This window comes from Chelon labrosus (genome assembly GCF_963514085.1).
Source record: "Chelon labrosus genome assembly, chromosome: 18".
NCBI lineage: Eukaryota > Metazoa > Chordata > Actinopteri > Mugiliformes > Mugilidae > Chelon > Chelon labrosus.
In genome coordinates this window covers 14112010-14128891 of record NC_140351.1, presented here as the reverse complement: position 1 = coordinate 14128891, position 16882 = coordinate 14112010, and the positions used below count along the sequence as shown (strand labels likewise).

General features: G+C 44.0%; 1 protein-coding gene across 1 annotated transcript; it reads left to right on the top strand.

Moving 5' to 3' along the window:
- The first annotated feature begins 728 nt into the window (after positions 1 to 728).
- On the top strand, positions 729 to 7318 carry nell3 (NELL (neural EGFL like) family member 3). The gene is made up of 5 exons (XM_084565785.1): positions 729 to 1420; positions 1563 to 2234; positions 2797 to 3356; positions 3759 to 3825; positions 4016 to 7318. Exons 1-5 carry the CDS (start codon positions 1279 to 1281, stop codon positions 5545 to 5547), a joined length of 2973 nt encoding a protein of 990 aa, XP_084421911.1. The 5' UTR covers positions 729 to 1278; the 3' UTR covers positions 5548 to 7318.
- Positions 7319 to 16882: the final 9564 nt, after the last annotated feature.

The window sequence follows — 16882 nt, the reverse complement described above, 5'->3', positions numbered from 1 at the left end:
TCATTGTGATGCCAATAATGAATAATGAACTTTTCCCCCCAAAATAACTCAAAGTAACGAGTTAGTATCTGAAAAATAATGAGATGTTTTCCCAAAATAATGACTTATTCTTTCAAATTAATGACTTATCTCAAAAACAATGACATAGTATCAAAAAATTATGACGTAATATGTCACGATAACGAAAAGAATTCAAAAGAATAACTTCTTATCTCAAAATAATGACTTAGTATCTCAAGAAAATGTTAGTATCTGGAAATAATAAGAAACTATGTCAAAATAATGACTTCAATTTTTCCAAGTAATGACTATAATCAAGTTATTACCTCAAAAAGTAAAAATTTTCACTCATATCTGAGTCAAACTCCTTAACTGCTGTTAAGAAAACATAAAAAATAAGGCACGCTGATGAGAAAACATGCACGGGTTTTCGGATAATGAATCACAATCATGAGATAAATGAGTCAAACTTGAAATGATGTATGAATATTATTAAAAGAAAGTCATAATGATGGGTTAGGGTTGCTGCCGTGGAGGCAATGCTACGAGATAAAAAGTAAAATTGTGAGACGATACGTCAAAATGATGGAATGCTAGGTCTAGATCTTGACTCATTGTGCAGTTTTAGCCATTTTTAGCATCTATTTTATTTTCCTTGGCTCTCTGACCTTGAAGTTATCAGACCAAAACATCAGAACTGCCAAACTACAAACAGTCCCCCCACACAGCATCCTCAGATAACCTCCCACAGGCTCCGGGGTTTGTGCCGAAGCACTAAAATGTGAGGATGGCGGAAGGGTCCAAAAAGCAGCTGTAGGTTTTAACATTCCTGACTTCTGCCATAGGTCTCTTCAACAAAAGTTTGACCTCTGTTGGCTCTGTTGGGGACGCTTGGTGTTGACAAGGCCAGTATAACACGAAGGACGCCGGGCTGAGGACCAGCAGCTGTCTCAACATTCAGGATGTGCTAAACAAAAAGCACGGTCACTTTCTGGGGCTCGGATGGCCGCGGGGTCACAGACGAGTCAACAGAGAGCAAAATGAAAAGTGACAGTCATCAGTAAATTAAAAAGCCCCTAAAATAGCGTGGGAAACATTATTCAGCCGGAGAAAGTGTCTGTTTGTCTTGAAGTTGATCCTAGAATATGAGGCAATATTTCATTGTTATGCAACAGAAGTGGCATTTAATGAGCTTCTTTCACCAGTTCTTGTGGAGGACAGGGAGGGTGAAGGGTTAATTTGTGGCCGGGGAAACCTGATGCTAATTAAGTCTTAGGAATGCCACATACTGACATTGTAGTGCAGAAGCCCTCAGAGTGGGTCAGGCATGGAGAGAGCCAGCAGCGATGCGTGTGTCTGATGTTTTTATTCCGTTCTGACAGTCGGGAAAGCCAGTCTCACCAAAAACCCGGAGCTGAAGGTAATGTCCTGTAATGAGCTGCAGATCAAGAGTCTCTGGGTTAAAGTTTGGTTTCAATTCTTACAGGGGGAGCGTTTAATTTGAAGAGATGTCTGGTTTTTTTCAACTCATGAATCTTAACTTGCATTTTCTTCTCTTACAGGGACAATAGGCAACATAACAGACAAACAAAACATGTTTTTACTAACACCAGTGCTGTTGCTCTCCTGGGTGTCACTGCACAACGCCGCGCAAGCTGTAGCTGGGATTTGCCGGGGGACGCACTGCTATGGCGGTGACGCCGGCGATCCAAGACCGTGCACCGGGGCGCACTGTCCGGGGAGCAGATCCTCCAGAAACCCGCGGCAATTTAACCCGACAACGCACGGTCGGGCGGCGCAGATAGTTGCCAGCCAACACCACGCATACCCGAGCTCCCCCTATCCGGCCGTCCAGCCTGTCCGCGGGCGGCACGGCGACGGCGGCGCACGGATGCGAGCGCCCGAAGTTTTACCTGCAGGGTGCACCGATGCGGACTGCGCCGCTGCTGTGAAGCAATTTCAGCCCGCCAATGAGACCCGGGACTGTAGAGGGCTCGAGTGCAGGCTGCCGCTGAGGATACGGCCGAGAGCTCGGGCAAAGTCGTGCGTGGGAGAGGGATGTCTCTCCGGCTCGGAGGATAGCGTCTCCTCCGCCGGCAGCCCGATGACTCCTCCAGTCCATCTGTCCGACAGAGCCGCGCAGTTTCTGGGAGATTTTCCTGAGTTTGGATATCCGTCGTCGGATCATGGCGGGGCGCCTTTGGGTGTCCAGCTCACATGTGACATCAAGCCAGGTCTGGTATCTTCATCAACATTCTCATCGATACTAGGGACCCTCTGTTTTCAGATTTAAGGCTTGTCTAATGCTTCTACTGCATGTTTAAAACACACTGGGAGTGACAGTCTTACAAAAAAAGTTGATGAACTATTATCCTGCACTGAAAGCACTGTGTCTATAAATTAACCCAAAGCCTCCTAGTCTTTATTGACTTTAAGCCTCTTTTGCCAGCGGGAATCGGGATTATTTCATGAAAGCAAAGGACGACTTTGTTGACCTTCAGCCCAAAAAAAATGATACCTGCAGAGCGACTAGACTAGCTGAGCTGGAAAAATGTCTCAGAGCCAATTGTCCAGAAAATTTAGAGTGCTTTGATGTGGGTCCATATAGGAAACTTTCAGTGCACTTGCCATGGTTGAGCCAACTAAATGGGCTGACTCGTGTTCACACTTTGTGCCAGCATTGTTTGCAGAAATCAGACTGCTGTATCAGGTGTAACTCGTTTTATGCAGTTTCTTTTACAAAAAAAGAACTTGTCCACCTTTCCCGTCTTTCATCCTGCACTAATTTAATTTCAGGAGAGAATGAAGTTCCTTCAGAAGATGCCCTCATCTTGCACCTCCAGCTGGCCAAAGGGCAGGAGAAACTTGTAGAGGCCTTGAGAGGTCAGCAGATCATCATCCGCGACCTGCAGCAGAAGCTCGCCGACCAACAAGAGGCACTGCTGTCCCAGCAGCGCGAGATCCTGGACCAGCAGCGGCGAATGTACGAGCAGATGGACGTGGTAAAGGCCCAGTACGGCCTCCTCTCGGACACCGTCAAGCAGGTTTCCTTTCAGGGCCTGCAGGGTGAGCTGCAGAGCTACTTCGAGAGCCACCTGGCGGGACTGCAGAGCCAAGCCCGCAGCCACCTGCAGAAATCCTACGCCGTCCACAAAATGGACATCGACTCGAAGGTGATGGATGTAGTCGGGGAGGCTCATTTTCCTCAACCTCTGCTGGGATGCCCTTCACCGTGTGGATCAGAGGAGTACTGTGACTTTCAGAGGGACCCGCCCCAGTGTGAGAAGTGCACCATGTGTCCACCAGGCTTTTTCCTGATCTCACAGTGCTCCCCGACTGCGGACAGAATGTGTCAGGTACTGTCCTTTAAAACACTCACACGCTTTTTGGGCTGAAATGCTGAATCTCAACATCTGCTCATCTCTGCTGTTACCTGTGTGGTCTATGTGTGAAAAACAGCCTGCAGCAAACAAAAGTGTGAAAGGTTTTAAGCGGAGAGCTGTAGTTTTACTGGGGCTGTCAAGCATATGGCAGCAAGATCCAAACATGCACATCCCCGACCAAAACAAAGAAAAGCATAGATTCTTTGTTGTTTTTCGTGAGTAAGTGAACAACAGCACCTAATGCCAGCAATCTTCAGCTTTAGTACGAAGGCAGTGATAATAGTATCATCTTTCAAAATACAGAAACAATCAGTTAAATATTATTAGTATTCAAAATGTGTTTGTGATACTCATTTCAATTTGTGTGAACTGCAGGACAGAGATGAATGTCTTGAGTTACCAAACACTTGTGGAGAGAAAGTGAAGTGCGTTAACACTCCAGGTGAGTTCATTGCTTATTCTGCCCGCAAATTAATCTCTATTAATAAAAGGGCAGCATTACACCAAAGTTATTTTTATGTTAGAATATTTTTTCCACCTGTTTATGTAAAACAAACTAGCCCAAAGCATTAATTGTTCTGAGAAAACATCTGTGCAGCTGTTAGAGCCTGTTTTTGTCTTTTACTGTGTAGGTGGGTTCAGATGTCTGGGAGTTTTGGAGAGAGAGGCCGTGAGAGGACTGTGTGGTCACGACTACTTCTACAACCAGGAGCTGCAGGAGTGCCAGGCCTGTTCGGACTGTGATGGAGCGCCTGTTACTGTTCCCTGCACAGCGATCAGTGACGCCATCTGCGGGCAGCTTTCAGACAGCCGGCTCTCCCAGTCGTGGGTGGCTAATGTGGGAGTTCCTTCTGCCAGGACCCCAGGTGCCCACATCTTCCCTGGGCTTCAGCTAAACATACGAGGCAAAGAGAGCAGTGATCTGCTGTCCAACGAGGCGGGGCGGGTGACCTTCCTGCAGCATGGTCTGGTGTGGTTGGATCATAACTTTGTGATAAAGCACAGCTGCAGGAACTTCCTCCAGGTGGGGATGAGGCTCAACGGAAGCCAGGAGGAGGAGAGTCGGGACCTCAGCGGCGTTCGCATTGAACAGCCGGATGGGAAGTACTTCCAGGGGGTCAGCGTCAGTAGCGGGGTGGAGGTGGAGCCTAACCATACCTTCACACTGCTGCTGAAGAGTCCAAATCAACACTGCAATCAGAGCAAGGATCTCCACGTGTACGATATCACAGCCCCGGCTTTCAGCCTGCTCTGGTTGTCTCATGACACAGGCGCCGTAGCTATGACGGCTCAGATGTCCATGCTGGCGCACTACCAGACCAGCTACCGCCCAACTTTCCGCGTGACCTCAGTGTCTGACCCCTACATGATCAGCTTGACTCACGACAGCCGCGGGGTGCGCTTCACAGAAAGTGGAGTGGTGAAGTTTGTCCTGCAGCAAGCTCTTTACTCCATGGGCCACACCTGCATTCGAGAGGGTTTCTCCCTGATTGCATATTCTAGCCACAATGGGACCGGTCAGGAGGAAATGCGGGCTTTCAAGACGGGCGTTAACTACAGGGACACCTCCATCACCCTCTCTGGTGCTGTGAGCGTGGAGAGCGGAGACACGCTCAGCTTTGAGGTCACATCCCCGTCCCAGTGCAACATCCGCTACTTTGGGGACAGCACGGGCATCAGTATGTTGAGCCTCATCTGGATTCCTTCGGCTGTGTCGTCAGCCTTGACTGCTACTGTATCCAGGACTGGTCTTCCCTTCGGCGCAGTCAGGAATAAACCGCTGTTGTTCCAGCAGATTGGCCCAGACAGACCGCAGGTTCACCTGGCCCACTCCGGGGAACCAAACAGCCGGAAGAACTTCATATTTCACGAGAAAGGGACAGCGAACATAGCCCTCAACCTCAAGCTGATTCACTCCTGTAATATAGTTAAACTTACTTTGCAGCGAGCGGAAGGTCAGGGCAGGCAGGCAGGTCCTGTGGCTCAGCAAGTGTCTGGACCTATGCCTGAGGGGAGCGAGTGGGCCAGCATAGGACTGAGAGGCTCGTTTCAGGTACAGAACGGTACAGCTCTTTATGTCACTCTGGACTGTATTCGTGGACGAGTTAACCAGATAACGCACGAGGGCGGCACTAACATTTCAATCCTCTGGGTAGCAGTGTGATCCAAGAAAAGACTGAGACGTTGTCATCAGTACATTTTGTAAAAAAAAATGATAAAAAATGAAAAAAAGACAATTTTGCACAATATTGAATTGCAGAGCAAATTCAAAATTAACCAAATTGAGGAACAATACTAGTTGATGAAAAATGTAGTCATCTTTTCCACATATTCCATCACATTGTTGTTTTTAATGTATATTTCTTCACCTTTTTTAGACTTTTATCATGAAATCTTTAGGTAAAACTTAAGTACTGCTTTTGCTTGAAGTACTTCGGCTGGTTGAGCAGTGACCAATTCTACATCTGATGTGTGAATGTGTGTGTGTGTGTGTGTACTGTATGTGTGAGTGTGTGTGCGCTGTATATACGTGTCCAGTGGTGATGAAGTATGTTTGTATGTGCGTATGTACACACACACTGGCATGCCTACTTTTGCGTACCTGTATGAGTCATTTATATATGTATATCCTTCTATTCCTGCATATAATTAACATATATGGATTATATCACCAGAACTTTAAAGAAGTAGTTTGACATTTTGGGAAATACACCGTTTTCTGGATGTGTGAGTGCACCAACAGCTATTAGCTTAGCTTAGCTTATCTTAGCTTAGCAGAGCATAGGGTATCTTATTATTATCGGAAATTGAATGTAGTATGTAAAATTATGTTTTCAAAAGTGTATGATACCTTGCAACAACAACCAAACTGTTGTGTTTTTGTTAGCTTAGCGGTAGCCCTCCGTATATCCAGATGGAACACGTCCTCCTAGACTGAGGCCTCCATGCTCCAACTTCATGTTTCTACAGTAGCCCAGAAGGGACAAACCAAACACAGTCCACTGGGTTTTACATTGAAGTTGCATCCAGGTTCAAGAGGGAGGGTTATTTGGTTGGTTGCAATTCACATCCTCACCACTAGATGTCACTAAACCCTACACAGTGGGCCTTTAAATTTTGAGGAAAATAGATTTGAAGGATACAAATATGTTTCAGATGGCAAGCCGTGGTTATGTGCAAAAGCTATTTTTCGGCTTTGACGACAACTGTCTTGGTCTATGACAAACAAATCCTCAGAGCCAAGATGTAACGGCTCAGAAAATGGCTAATGGACTTCTTTTTACAGATTTAAACAAACTAGACTGAACTTGTAAACTGTTGAGCTGAGTTGTGCTAAGTTGAGTGGTATTTGTTTTGTTTTTTTTGTAACCACTGGACAGAGCCAAGTCAGCTGTTTCCCAGTTCCCAGTCCTTGTTTGCAGCTAAGCTAAGCTAGCTTCATACAGATGTGAGAGTGTGCTCAGTCTTGTCATCTAAAGTTCTGCCAAAACACATTTCCCAAAATGATGAAGTACTACTTTAACGTAAGAGTTTCTTATTCAGCTATATAGTAACCTATAAATAAGCAGGAATTTTGATATTTGATGTTTTTGATGGTATTTATTTTATAAAACAGGACTTTTGTATTTCGCTATAGAATACATGTGTAAAAAAAAAAATATCACTGGGCAGACAGTGTCGGCATTTAAATACAAGATTGCTTCTATCCTACCTTTATTTGCACACATATAGTTCAGTATTATGCATTGTGCAAATATCATACTTTGTTATTCTTTTGCCTAAATGCTGTTTCCCTGTGAAGAGCTGCCCATGCATATCGCTCCTAATTGCCTCTGTGTGTGTTCTGTCCTCCGAACAATTAGGCATAATTAAGTGTTTCAGAGAGTTGGCAGCAAAGCCGGCACTGAAATTCTTCAGCTTTATTCTCACTTCATTGCGCGTAGTGATTTTTTTTTTGGGGGGGGGTGGGTGCTGTTCGGGCTCCCTGCACTCGTCTCGTGGAATGTCAGTGTATGTATTCTTGTTCAACACAAAATAAAATATACGTATATTTTGCCCAACAAAAAGGGAATTTCACGCTCACTTGGGAAAACAAAGTTTGGTTTTATTCCAAAAAATATCACCTTAATGTCATTTTGAATCTGGAACAGATTTGAAAGATATTTCACAGTTAACTGGATTGTTACAGAATATAAGACAACTGGCCACTGACAGGTGAAGTGAATAACATTCATCATTTTGTTACAGTTCAATGTTCTGCTGGAAAATCTTTGGTGCTGGCATTCATGTGGAGGTACTTTGTCACATACCACCCACCTAAACGTTGTTGTTCACCAGACGCTCCCCTACGACTGCAACCTTACCCAGCAGGACAACACGGTCTGCCACACCACCAAAACTGCTTAGGAAGGGCTCAAAATACACTAAAAGCTCCAAACTCTCCCAATCGCAAACTGATTAAGTGTCAGTAGGATGCGCTGGAACAAACCCTACGAACCCACATTACCCTAACATCACCCCATAGGACCCAAAGTCCTGATGCCAGACACCGCAGGGAGCCCTCGTGAGTGTCCATTCCTGGATGACTCAGAACTTTTTGCAGGGCACAAGGGTGACTTTTAATGTTGTGGCTGAACAGCATATATTATTTAGCATAATATAGCTGATGAGCCGCATCATTTGACCTTAATTCCAAAACCCTCCCAATGATTAGGCTGTATTGGACTTGACAGCGTTTCACATTGAACAGCAATTATTTTCCATTAAATTAAAGGGTATGCTTATTTTATTTAATATACTGAATTTATTTGGAAGAAACATTATTCAGCAGCAAAGGCGCCAAAATTGGAGCCAAAACACCTGGAAAACCATACTCAGTATTTTCATCACTATTGGTCTTATTTCAAATGATTTCTCTATCTATAACCTATATAAGAGCTGTTTTTTGGGCTTAAATTCATCAATTAGTCTGTGAGTCAATGAGAGGGAGAGGAAAAAAAGAAAAAGAAAAGGTCTGGTTGCGAGAAACAATCAAATGTTTCTGTCGGTTGCTCGAATTGAAAACAGGTGCGTCAGTGGAGCGTTGCTCCAGATGTCTGACGCTGTAGATCAAATGAGACCCTCAGCGCATGAAGAGTTTCAGAGACATCAGAGAGAGAGAAAACGGGGACAGAGAAACAGAGCAGGAAAGAGAAAAACACAAAGCAGAGGGATGTGTGTGTGTGGAAATATATGCCTTCAGGGGCAGCATTTTTTAAATCAATAGTGGATCAATTGCTTGTGTTTAATTTAAAGGGGCTTGTAGTGGTAAAGTTCCCCTGAATGCTTCTTTTAGTTCCTCTTTGCATTGAGTCAGCCCTTCACTTAGCCTCTTTTGTTGAGCTGAAAACAAATTACACTCTCGTCCACCGTATTTCCAGCAGCCAGCAGCTAAAAAAGCTCAGATAAGCCCACTTTATGGTACCTGTCTGCTCCAAGTGGCAGACAGATAACACTAGCCATTAGCTGGAGAAGCCTCTAATTCAAGCGTCTGTTGTAAAAAGCTATATTTTTCTTCTGGAAAGGACGGAGGCTGTGAGCTAAAAGCAGAGTATGGACTTACATTCATCAGGAGACCAGACAGTGGGAGATGGCACACTGATTGTTGAGAGACCTAATGCACCGAGGTGATCCATCATGGTGGCACACATTTACTGAAATATGAAGTTTAGTCGGTTTCGTGTGGCTTTTTAAGACTTATTCTTTAATTACCATCACTAACAGTTCAGGAGATGCTCACGCATCAGTCTAAAGACCACAGTCAGCACACATTTTTCACATACTAGAGGAATTACAACTTTTTTTCCCCGTCTAAGTCTAAAAACTAAAAGCAGTAACCAAGCAGTAAAGTTACTCGCGGAGCAGCTGGACAATGAGCTGAAAACAAACAAGTTACTGCAATCGCTCAAAAACACTTTCCATATTCTTACATTCGGCTGGTGAATGGTGTAATTTTAACAACTCAAAAGATGCCTCGCATTCTGACAGGCTGCAGACTTGCATGCCAATGCATCTGCGGCTATACAACGAGTCACCATTCATCACCACACTGCATCTGTTGTGAGTTTATTTGCTTTCGCAGGGATTTAGTGTTTGGAGTTTGCTCGAACAGCCGATGGCATGCGAGTTACTCTAATACAGCTGATGACTCGAGAAGCGGCCGCGTTTCAGCAGCTAGAAAATCCAGTGCAGTCTAATGTTACTCCTTTTTATGTTTAGAAAGCATCCAACAAAAACAGTCTGAACGTAAATCAGGATCATTTGTCCCTGCTTGCTAAAATATATCTATATATACAACATGGTGTCATTTTAACAGACGCATCAGTCGCAATGATTTGTGGTCGAGGTGAACACCCTCCTAACCCAAACCTGGCCCCCGTCTGCTCCGATGTTGACTCAAAAAGGACAAAGCCGGAGACAGGCTGAATTTAATCAGAAGCGGATGTTGCTGTAAGAGCCGAGGTCTCTTGTCTACATGGAAATGTTTCAGAGCATGTGGTCAGGTCTGGTGCTGCAACCCTCCGCAGAGCGTGCTGGAGCCGTGCGCCACAGTGGATTTATGAGGTGTGAAGAAAATTTGTAACAATGCTGTTCAATTATGCAGATTATTGGTTTCTTCTGCGAATTAATCACATCAGGTAGTCCAAACAGTTCACTGCAGAGGCTGTGATTCTTCATTCTGGAGGTTTTTGCCCACGACATTGAGTTATAACACCGAAAAACACTCCTGTTCTGTAAGTACGGGCCGACATCTGCTCACCTTTCAAGACTTTTTACTTGCTGTCGCATCAAAAACTTTAAACCTTTTGACCTGATGGGGTGAATGACTCCAAGTGGATCTTTTAGAGTGGAGACTGAATCATCATTGTGTTCAAGTCATAAGTGTTACACAGTGAGATTCAAGGGGATGGAGATTTTTTTAATTTCTGTTCAGAGCTGAGAAAGCAGATGTTTTACAATTCAAAGTGGCTCATTTTCATTCGCAGCCAAAGTATCTCAAAGTCCTCCTAAATTAAATAACTTATGCTGTATTTCTGACCTGGAGTCCAGCTTATATCAGGGCTCCCCAGCCTCTTTCTGGTTTAACACTGACAATATTCTTGCTGACTGAGCAATGTGCGTCTAGCTCCTGTTTGACTTTCATTACAGACAGTGCCAAACTGAAGACAGTTACCCTTCCCCCCCAGAAGTTGAAGATGTCACACAGGTAAGTGAGTTTTATCATCCACTCATCCTGACTGACGTTTGCTGTCAGAGGTGACTTTTTTTATGAAATAAATCTCTGTATCAGCTCAAAACCAATGACCAGTGAGCTCCCCCTTGAGGTGAAGGAAGGTGCAGCACACAGACTGTGCCAAGTTCAAAAAGCCTTCCATGTTATATAGGTCAATCAATGAGGGAGTTTTGTTTGATCATATTGTTTCCTCAGGGCCTGGTAGCAAAGGTTTTGTGGCATGACCTACAAATTATTTGCTTAATGGTTGGGGACCTCCGGCTTGAATCAAGACCCAGAATCAAGAATGTGTTTCAGGCTAAACGCTAACACGTGTAAGCATGCTAACATGCTTGCAGTGACAATGCTAGCATGTAAATATCTGGCAGGTATTACCTTATTTCTGTGTATGTTTGCCCCACATCTAGTAAAACAATGAGTTTTTCAAATCAGTGTTTGAAAAAAAATAACAAAGCTGGACTTACCATTGACAGCAACGTTGCAAATGTGTCTCTATCCTCGTCATCATCTTTTGTCCATTGAAGGAATTGAACATTATCAATAATGTTGAAGGTATACATTCTTCTTCTGTTTATTTCTGGCACATTTGCTCCACAGCAGCAGAACCACTTTGTCAAATAGGGTCTATTGTGACTGATGTTTTTGAGATATGTGAATCCATGCATTATTAGATCACTTTATTTAGCATCCAAGCTAAAATCTCTAGTCAGAATGATTTCAAGCCAGTGTTAGAAAAAACAGAAATCTGACCTGATGAGTCATGTCAAAACTGAAAAGTTCAAGGGTCACCATAGTTATTGTAGTCCGTCCTGAGCAGTACATAAATGAACATCACAAAATAAAACCTCAGAATTCCCAAAGATTCGTCATCTGGGAACCATAATTGTCTTCAAAATGTTCCAATCTATTCGGCAGATGTTACGGCATTTAACTGGATAAGTGAAAGTTGGACCTGTTGAAGACGGTGGAACTAGCCAGCTCGGTCCTCCTCTGGGAACCATCCTTACACAACTATTTAATGCAGTGGCATTAAAATCCATGAAATTGTTGCTGAGACTTTTATCTAGTCTGGATTGACTAAAATGTGCCTCTCTGCCTCACATCGCTGAAGTCTAAGTCATTTTCGGTCATTATTTCGTCTTTCTGTGCCTCTGAGAGATATTTGCCAAACACCAACATCCAATGTTTGGCTCATTTAAATGAGGCTGCCCACAAGGACAGATCTGCTGCGTCCATGCATTTAACCGGTCGTCTCTCAGTCTTCATTTCCTCATATATATATATATATTCTCCATCATCCCCCCTTTTTTTTTGCGCATCCACTCATCCGTCGCAGTCTCCTCCCCTCCTTGGTCCATCTGTGCCGGTGTTTCTCTCCTCATTAGAGAGGTTACTGAGGCATGAGGGGATGAGCTGGCAGGTCAGCAGCCACAAACACACGGCGAGATTCATATTGAACAGCCTGTGAAAAAAAAGTTTCTTGGTCTATCAAACAGGAAAAGTTGACTACCAAGCTCCTTTAGATTTGTATTTTTATTATGTCAAAGGAACTTCTTTGTCCTTTCATATTATTAGTATATTATCTACAAAAAAATGCTTTACGTTGGATATTTTGGTCGGACTAAACATACAGTTTACACTCTATCTCTCTTTTCCAGACTTGGCAGGGGCTCTGCATAGTTTCCTCCAGTGTCTGGTAAATACCCCGATCACCAGGAATGCAGCATTTAATTTTCTTGTTCTTTAGCTGACCTTAATCATTTTCTGCGTCAAGGGCAATCTGAAACTCCAGAGCCATGGGAGTCAGTAATCCTGGGTGTGGAAATAAATACCTGTGTGTGTGCGCGTGTGTGTGTGTGCTACATACACGTGTATACGTAAAGGGGAGTGAGGCCTGTCTTGCTGTCTTCATGAAGAGGCCATTTAAAGTGCTGATGATGAATAATAGGTTGTCTGAATGTGAGCGCACCAGCCCCTCTGATGTATATTTAAGCAGCGGAGAGATGCTCTCGTGCTCATATCAACTCCCCGGTGGTCCGTGAGGTTAATTGCTTTCTCCTGCAGGCGCTTACAGATTAACTATCTCACTGAATGCATCCATACAAATGACTGTGCATATACCACAACAACTTTAGCAGTGTGTGTTGTGTGTTTGTGTGCGTTTGGTGCTCTGCAACAGAACGCAGTGTATGCTTAGGTGGCAGGCACGGTGCACAGAGAGGTCGGAGAAGCTAATGAGTACGACTGACTTTGACTAACGAAGTCAGGCTGAAAACAAGACAGGAGTGCTACTGTATTTGGAATATATCAGGCTGCATGTAGTCCTCATTTACAATGTGGAACCCAATTATTTGTTGCTGGTGAAGTGGAGGTGAAATCCTGTCGTCTTGATGTTGACCTTATTTACATTTTTTTTGTCCGTCTTTTCTTTCGCTTATGGAGAAAGTTTACTTCTGAACTGATTTGCAATGAAATCTGGACGCATAGCGACTTTACTGTCTCTCCAACATGAGTGTAACATCATAGATTTGGTAGGACGAAGCTGAATCTAAAGGTTACAGATCCATGTAAAATAGACAATTAGCTGTATTTCTTGTGTTCACAGGTCTCATCAGTGTATTCATGAAGTTTAGATGAATCCAGAGAGGTACTAGATGTAAACAAGTCACCCTTACATCAGTGGAGAGGTTTGAATATTTCCTCAGAAGTGTACAATGTCCTACCTTTGCCATTTTTATGTAAGTTTACTTTTGACATTGATTTCTGGGAAATTTGGAAGGACTTGTGCAGCCCTCAGCTTTTCCAGTGAACCAAAATGTTTGCCAGAAGTGCATCAAGAATATTAACAGAAAGTGTTTTTTCCACAAACAACGCCACGGTTGGTTTTTAATCCATTCCTCTCACAGTCAGCCATGGAATTAGCTTGTACAATTACTTTAGTGTAGTACTTCATCACTTGAAATGTGATGGATAAGGGCCCATTTTTTCCCCCCTCAGTTCTTCCATTCCCAATCAAGACTTAAGTCTACCATGGTCAGCAGCAGGGTCTGTGTGAGTCACTGTGACCTACCACTGCAGCAATGGAGGCAACACAAGGAGGTGGAACGCGCTAATTATTCGCTGGACTCTTGTGGAAGTATTGTGGTCAAATCTACTAAAATGACCCAAATAGAACAACCTTTACCAGATGTTTTTGGGGAGAATCTGTGAAGTAGACTGAAGTACAACACTGACCAACCCGTGTACAGTTAGTTTTTCAAACATAAACACACCCAGTACATATAGATTACTATTAGATTAGTTTAAGTTCAGGAACAAGACCACACCCCATGTCATTCTGTTTCCTGCGTTTACCTATAAAGGTGTGTCTTAACACTCTCTGTTTGTCTCAGTTCTCAACCTCCTGCCCTCCCCATCCCTCTCTTTTCTTTTCTTCCACTTCCATCCTTCATTACAGGAACCAGGGGGATGTGAGATGTGCTCCCACCCTGAGTCTCACTCCCTGGGTTCCTCTACCATCATCCCTTCTCTTCGACCCTTCTCATCTCTCCATCCTCACATCGTCTCCACCAACTCCTGAAGAAGATATTGATCTCTTGTCAGCTGATAGACGCTAGGCAGGTGGTGTTCAGTGGGTTTATCATGTTTTTTTTTTTTTTTGTCTGTTTATTTGTTTGTTTTACTGGAAACAGCTGCAAACTACAAGATAATGAATGAAAAGACCAAAGTTGTGGTTCATCACTGAGACACTCTCTAGATTTGAGTGCAGCTGCAGAGTTGGGTAATAGTTCTTCATATTAAGTCACTACAGTCAATTAATGCATGTAGAAAATGATTAGGGCAGGCTGAAGTTTAAGATGCTTTAATGCACGTGTTATCTATTTTAAAAGTCGTGGTTATGGCGACTCAAAGCTATGTTCAGTCCTACAAGTCAGACAAGTTTGAGCTAACTAATGTTAAAAACAGCGTTCCTTACCCAAGGCGCTGAAGCCGTTGCTAACAGGCTGATTTGTTCTCCATTGATCTGTTTTCACCTCAAAACTACAATACATCTAAAAACCGGTGCATGCTCGATTAACTTCTCCTCCTGCTGTCAACCAAGCATGTGGCCTCTTCCTTTAAGGTTAGGAGGCTTTCGTGTGTTCACTGAGCAGTATCAGAGTGAAACCAAACACTAACAGATGACCTAACAGCTTCTGGGTTGACACCGAGGCAGAGGCAGAGGCAGAGGCAGAGTTCAGGCAACTCAGAAGACCGTGTGGTGAACGCCACCAACCCAGACACCAACATCTGGCTCGGCTTAGTCGCCCTACGCACACACACACACGAGGTCTGTTTTTAGGAAAAACTTTAAAGGAGCCTGAGAATCCTTCTGGCCTTTCTGTCAAAATGCTTTGGTAAAGGCTCTTTCAAGCCAGACACCCTGATTTTACCATCTGCCGCCTTGCTCGTAAATCACTTCCAAGTTTGTGAGAAGAAGCAACTCCACTGTCTTAAACTTCTTGACATGTTTGCTACATTTCTTCTCCTGTCTGCCGCCCGTGTGTTTGGAACAAGCAGCCTTTCTCTTCTTTGTGAGCAGGATTAGAGTGGCGGGGCTTTTACAAGGCCTGTGATGTCTCCCACATGGCTGGGGTTGCTGCAAACGCTGAGCAGATCCTCCAGGTGACTCTGGCACAACACCGCTCACATGGAAACATCTCTGATCAGGTAAGAGAAATCCCAGACCTGATCCCTTAATCATTATTTTCTGGACTGGCAATTCAGCGCCGAACAATATTTAGCCTGAACTGCCTGTCAGGAAGATAACAGCAGTGGAGGATCTACAAGGTTGATTAAAATTAATTTGGAAGTCTCATGGCACAGGAATCCGAAATGTGACGTCGAGAGCACTCACGGGTAACTTCTTGATGATAATTAATGGAGAACGAGCTGACAAGTCGTTTTGTCTCTGCAGAGAGCGGGTCGTAAAAGTCCCAGTGTGGGCTGCGAGGGAGGACAGCTCACGACACGACTTTTCGACTAGATAGGTAATGAATTTAACTTAATTTAATTCATGTTAATCATTACAAAGTCTTGTTTTCTATGGTTTTCTACTATAAACTGTTGAAGACACATGTGAATGGGTTTAAAAGAATGTCAGAATTTCCTTTTGGTTAACCCAAGCAACAAAATTCTTCCAAATACTCCACCTGAGGCTGCCACATAAAAATCCCAATCTTCCTCCGTCTTTTCCACATTTATGACGACTCTCCTCGTGTATGAATTGGATAAAGGTATCTAGGCCACCGTTGTCTGCTTAGGCATCATCCACCCGTCTCAGCTCCACGGCCCATTTTTCAGTCAGGCTCTGCCAAGATGGCGGCGACCCACGACACCACACTGAGCTTCAAAACCGCTCTTCAGGAAACATATTGACGACACCACCGCATTGTTATTAGGCTTCATGTGCAATTTCATGCTTCAAAGAGGATAAATCTTTCGTCTTTACATCGGGGCAAACGGCATGTTGCGTTTTCAGGCCTTAACAGCACAAGGACACGTCTCATCCGTTTGGTAACACACCAAAGAAAACTTAATTCCAGATGTGCAAACATCCGTTTAGCTGTGATGGAGTCGGCACACTAACACTTTTCATGGTAGCCACTGCATGTATAGCTACGCAGGGAGGACATTAGGTACAGTTGTCGATCAGACCGCACGCTAAAAACATGTCTGAGGAGGGTTCAACGCGGAGACATTACTGAAGTCTGAATCTCATCTGTATAATGTGATGGATCAGTTGCTGCACTCAGCCGTCTTGCAAACACGCTCAAACTGCTGCGTGGAAACAGTTAACTAGGAGCAAATGATTCCATATTTGTAATGTTAAAACCATCCATTTCCTCCGAGCGCCTTCAGTCAGAGCCAGCTGATAGTGTGCTGCCCAGATGTTTTCTTTAAATCACACATTTCACTTTCATATCAGGGCCTTTGTGTCACTTAAATAAACAACAAGGGCCGCTCTCGGCCCGCTTGAGCTTTGGTCTAAATAGAGACGCCGATTATCGCCGAGCTGTGGTTTTCTTCTACGTTTCTGTGTAGAGATGAGGTAAACCGTGTGGGATGTCGTAATCAGAAACAACTCAGAGGAAAATAATAACGTTTATTAGCAAAAAAATTTCCAGCTACGTTTGTTGTGCATGGCTGTTTGGAGGGGGAGGTGAACACACACTCCCTGCTGGTG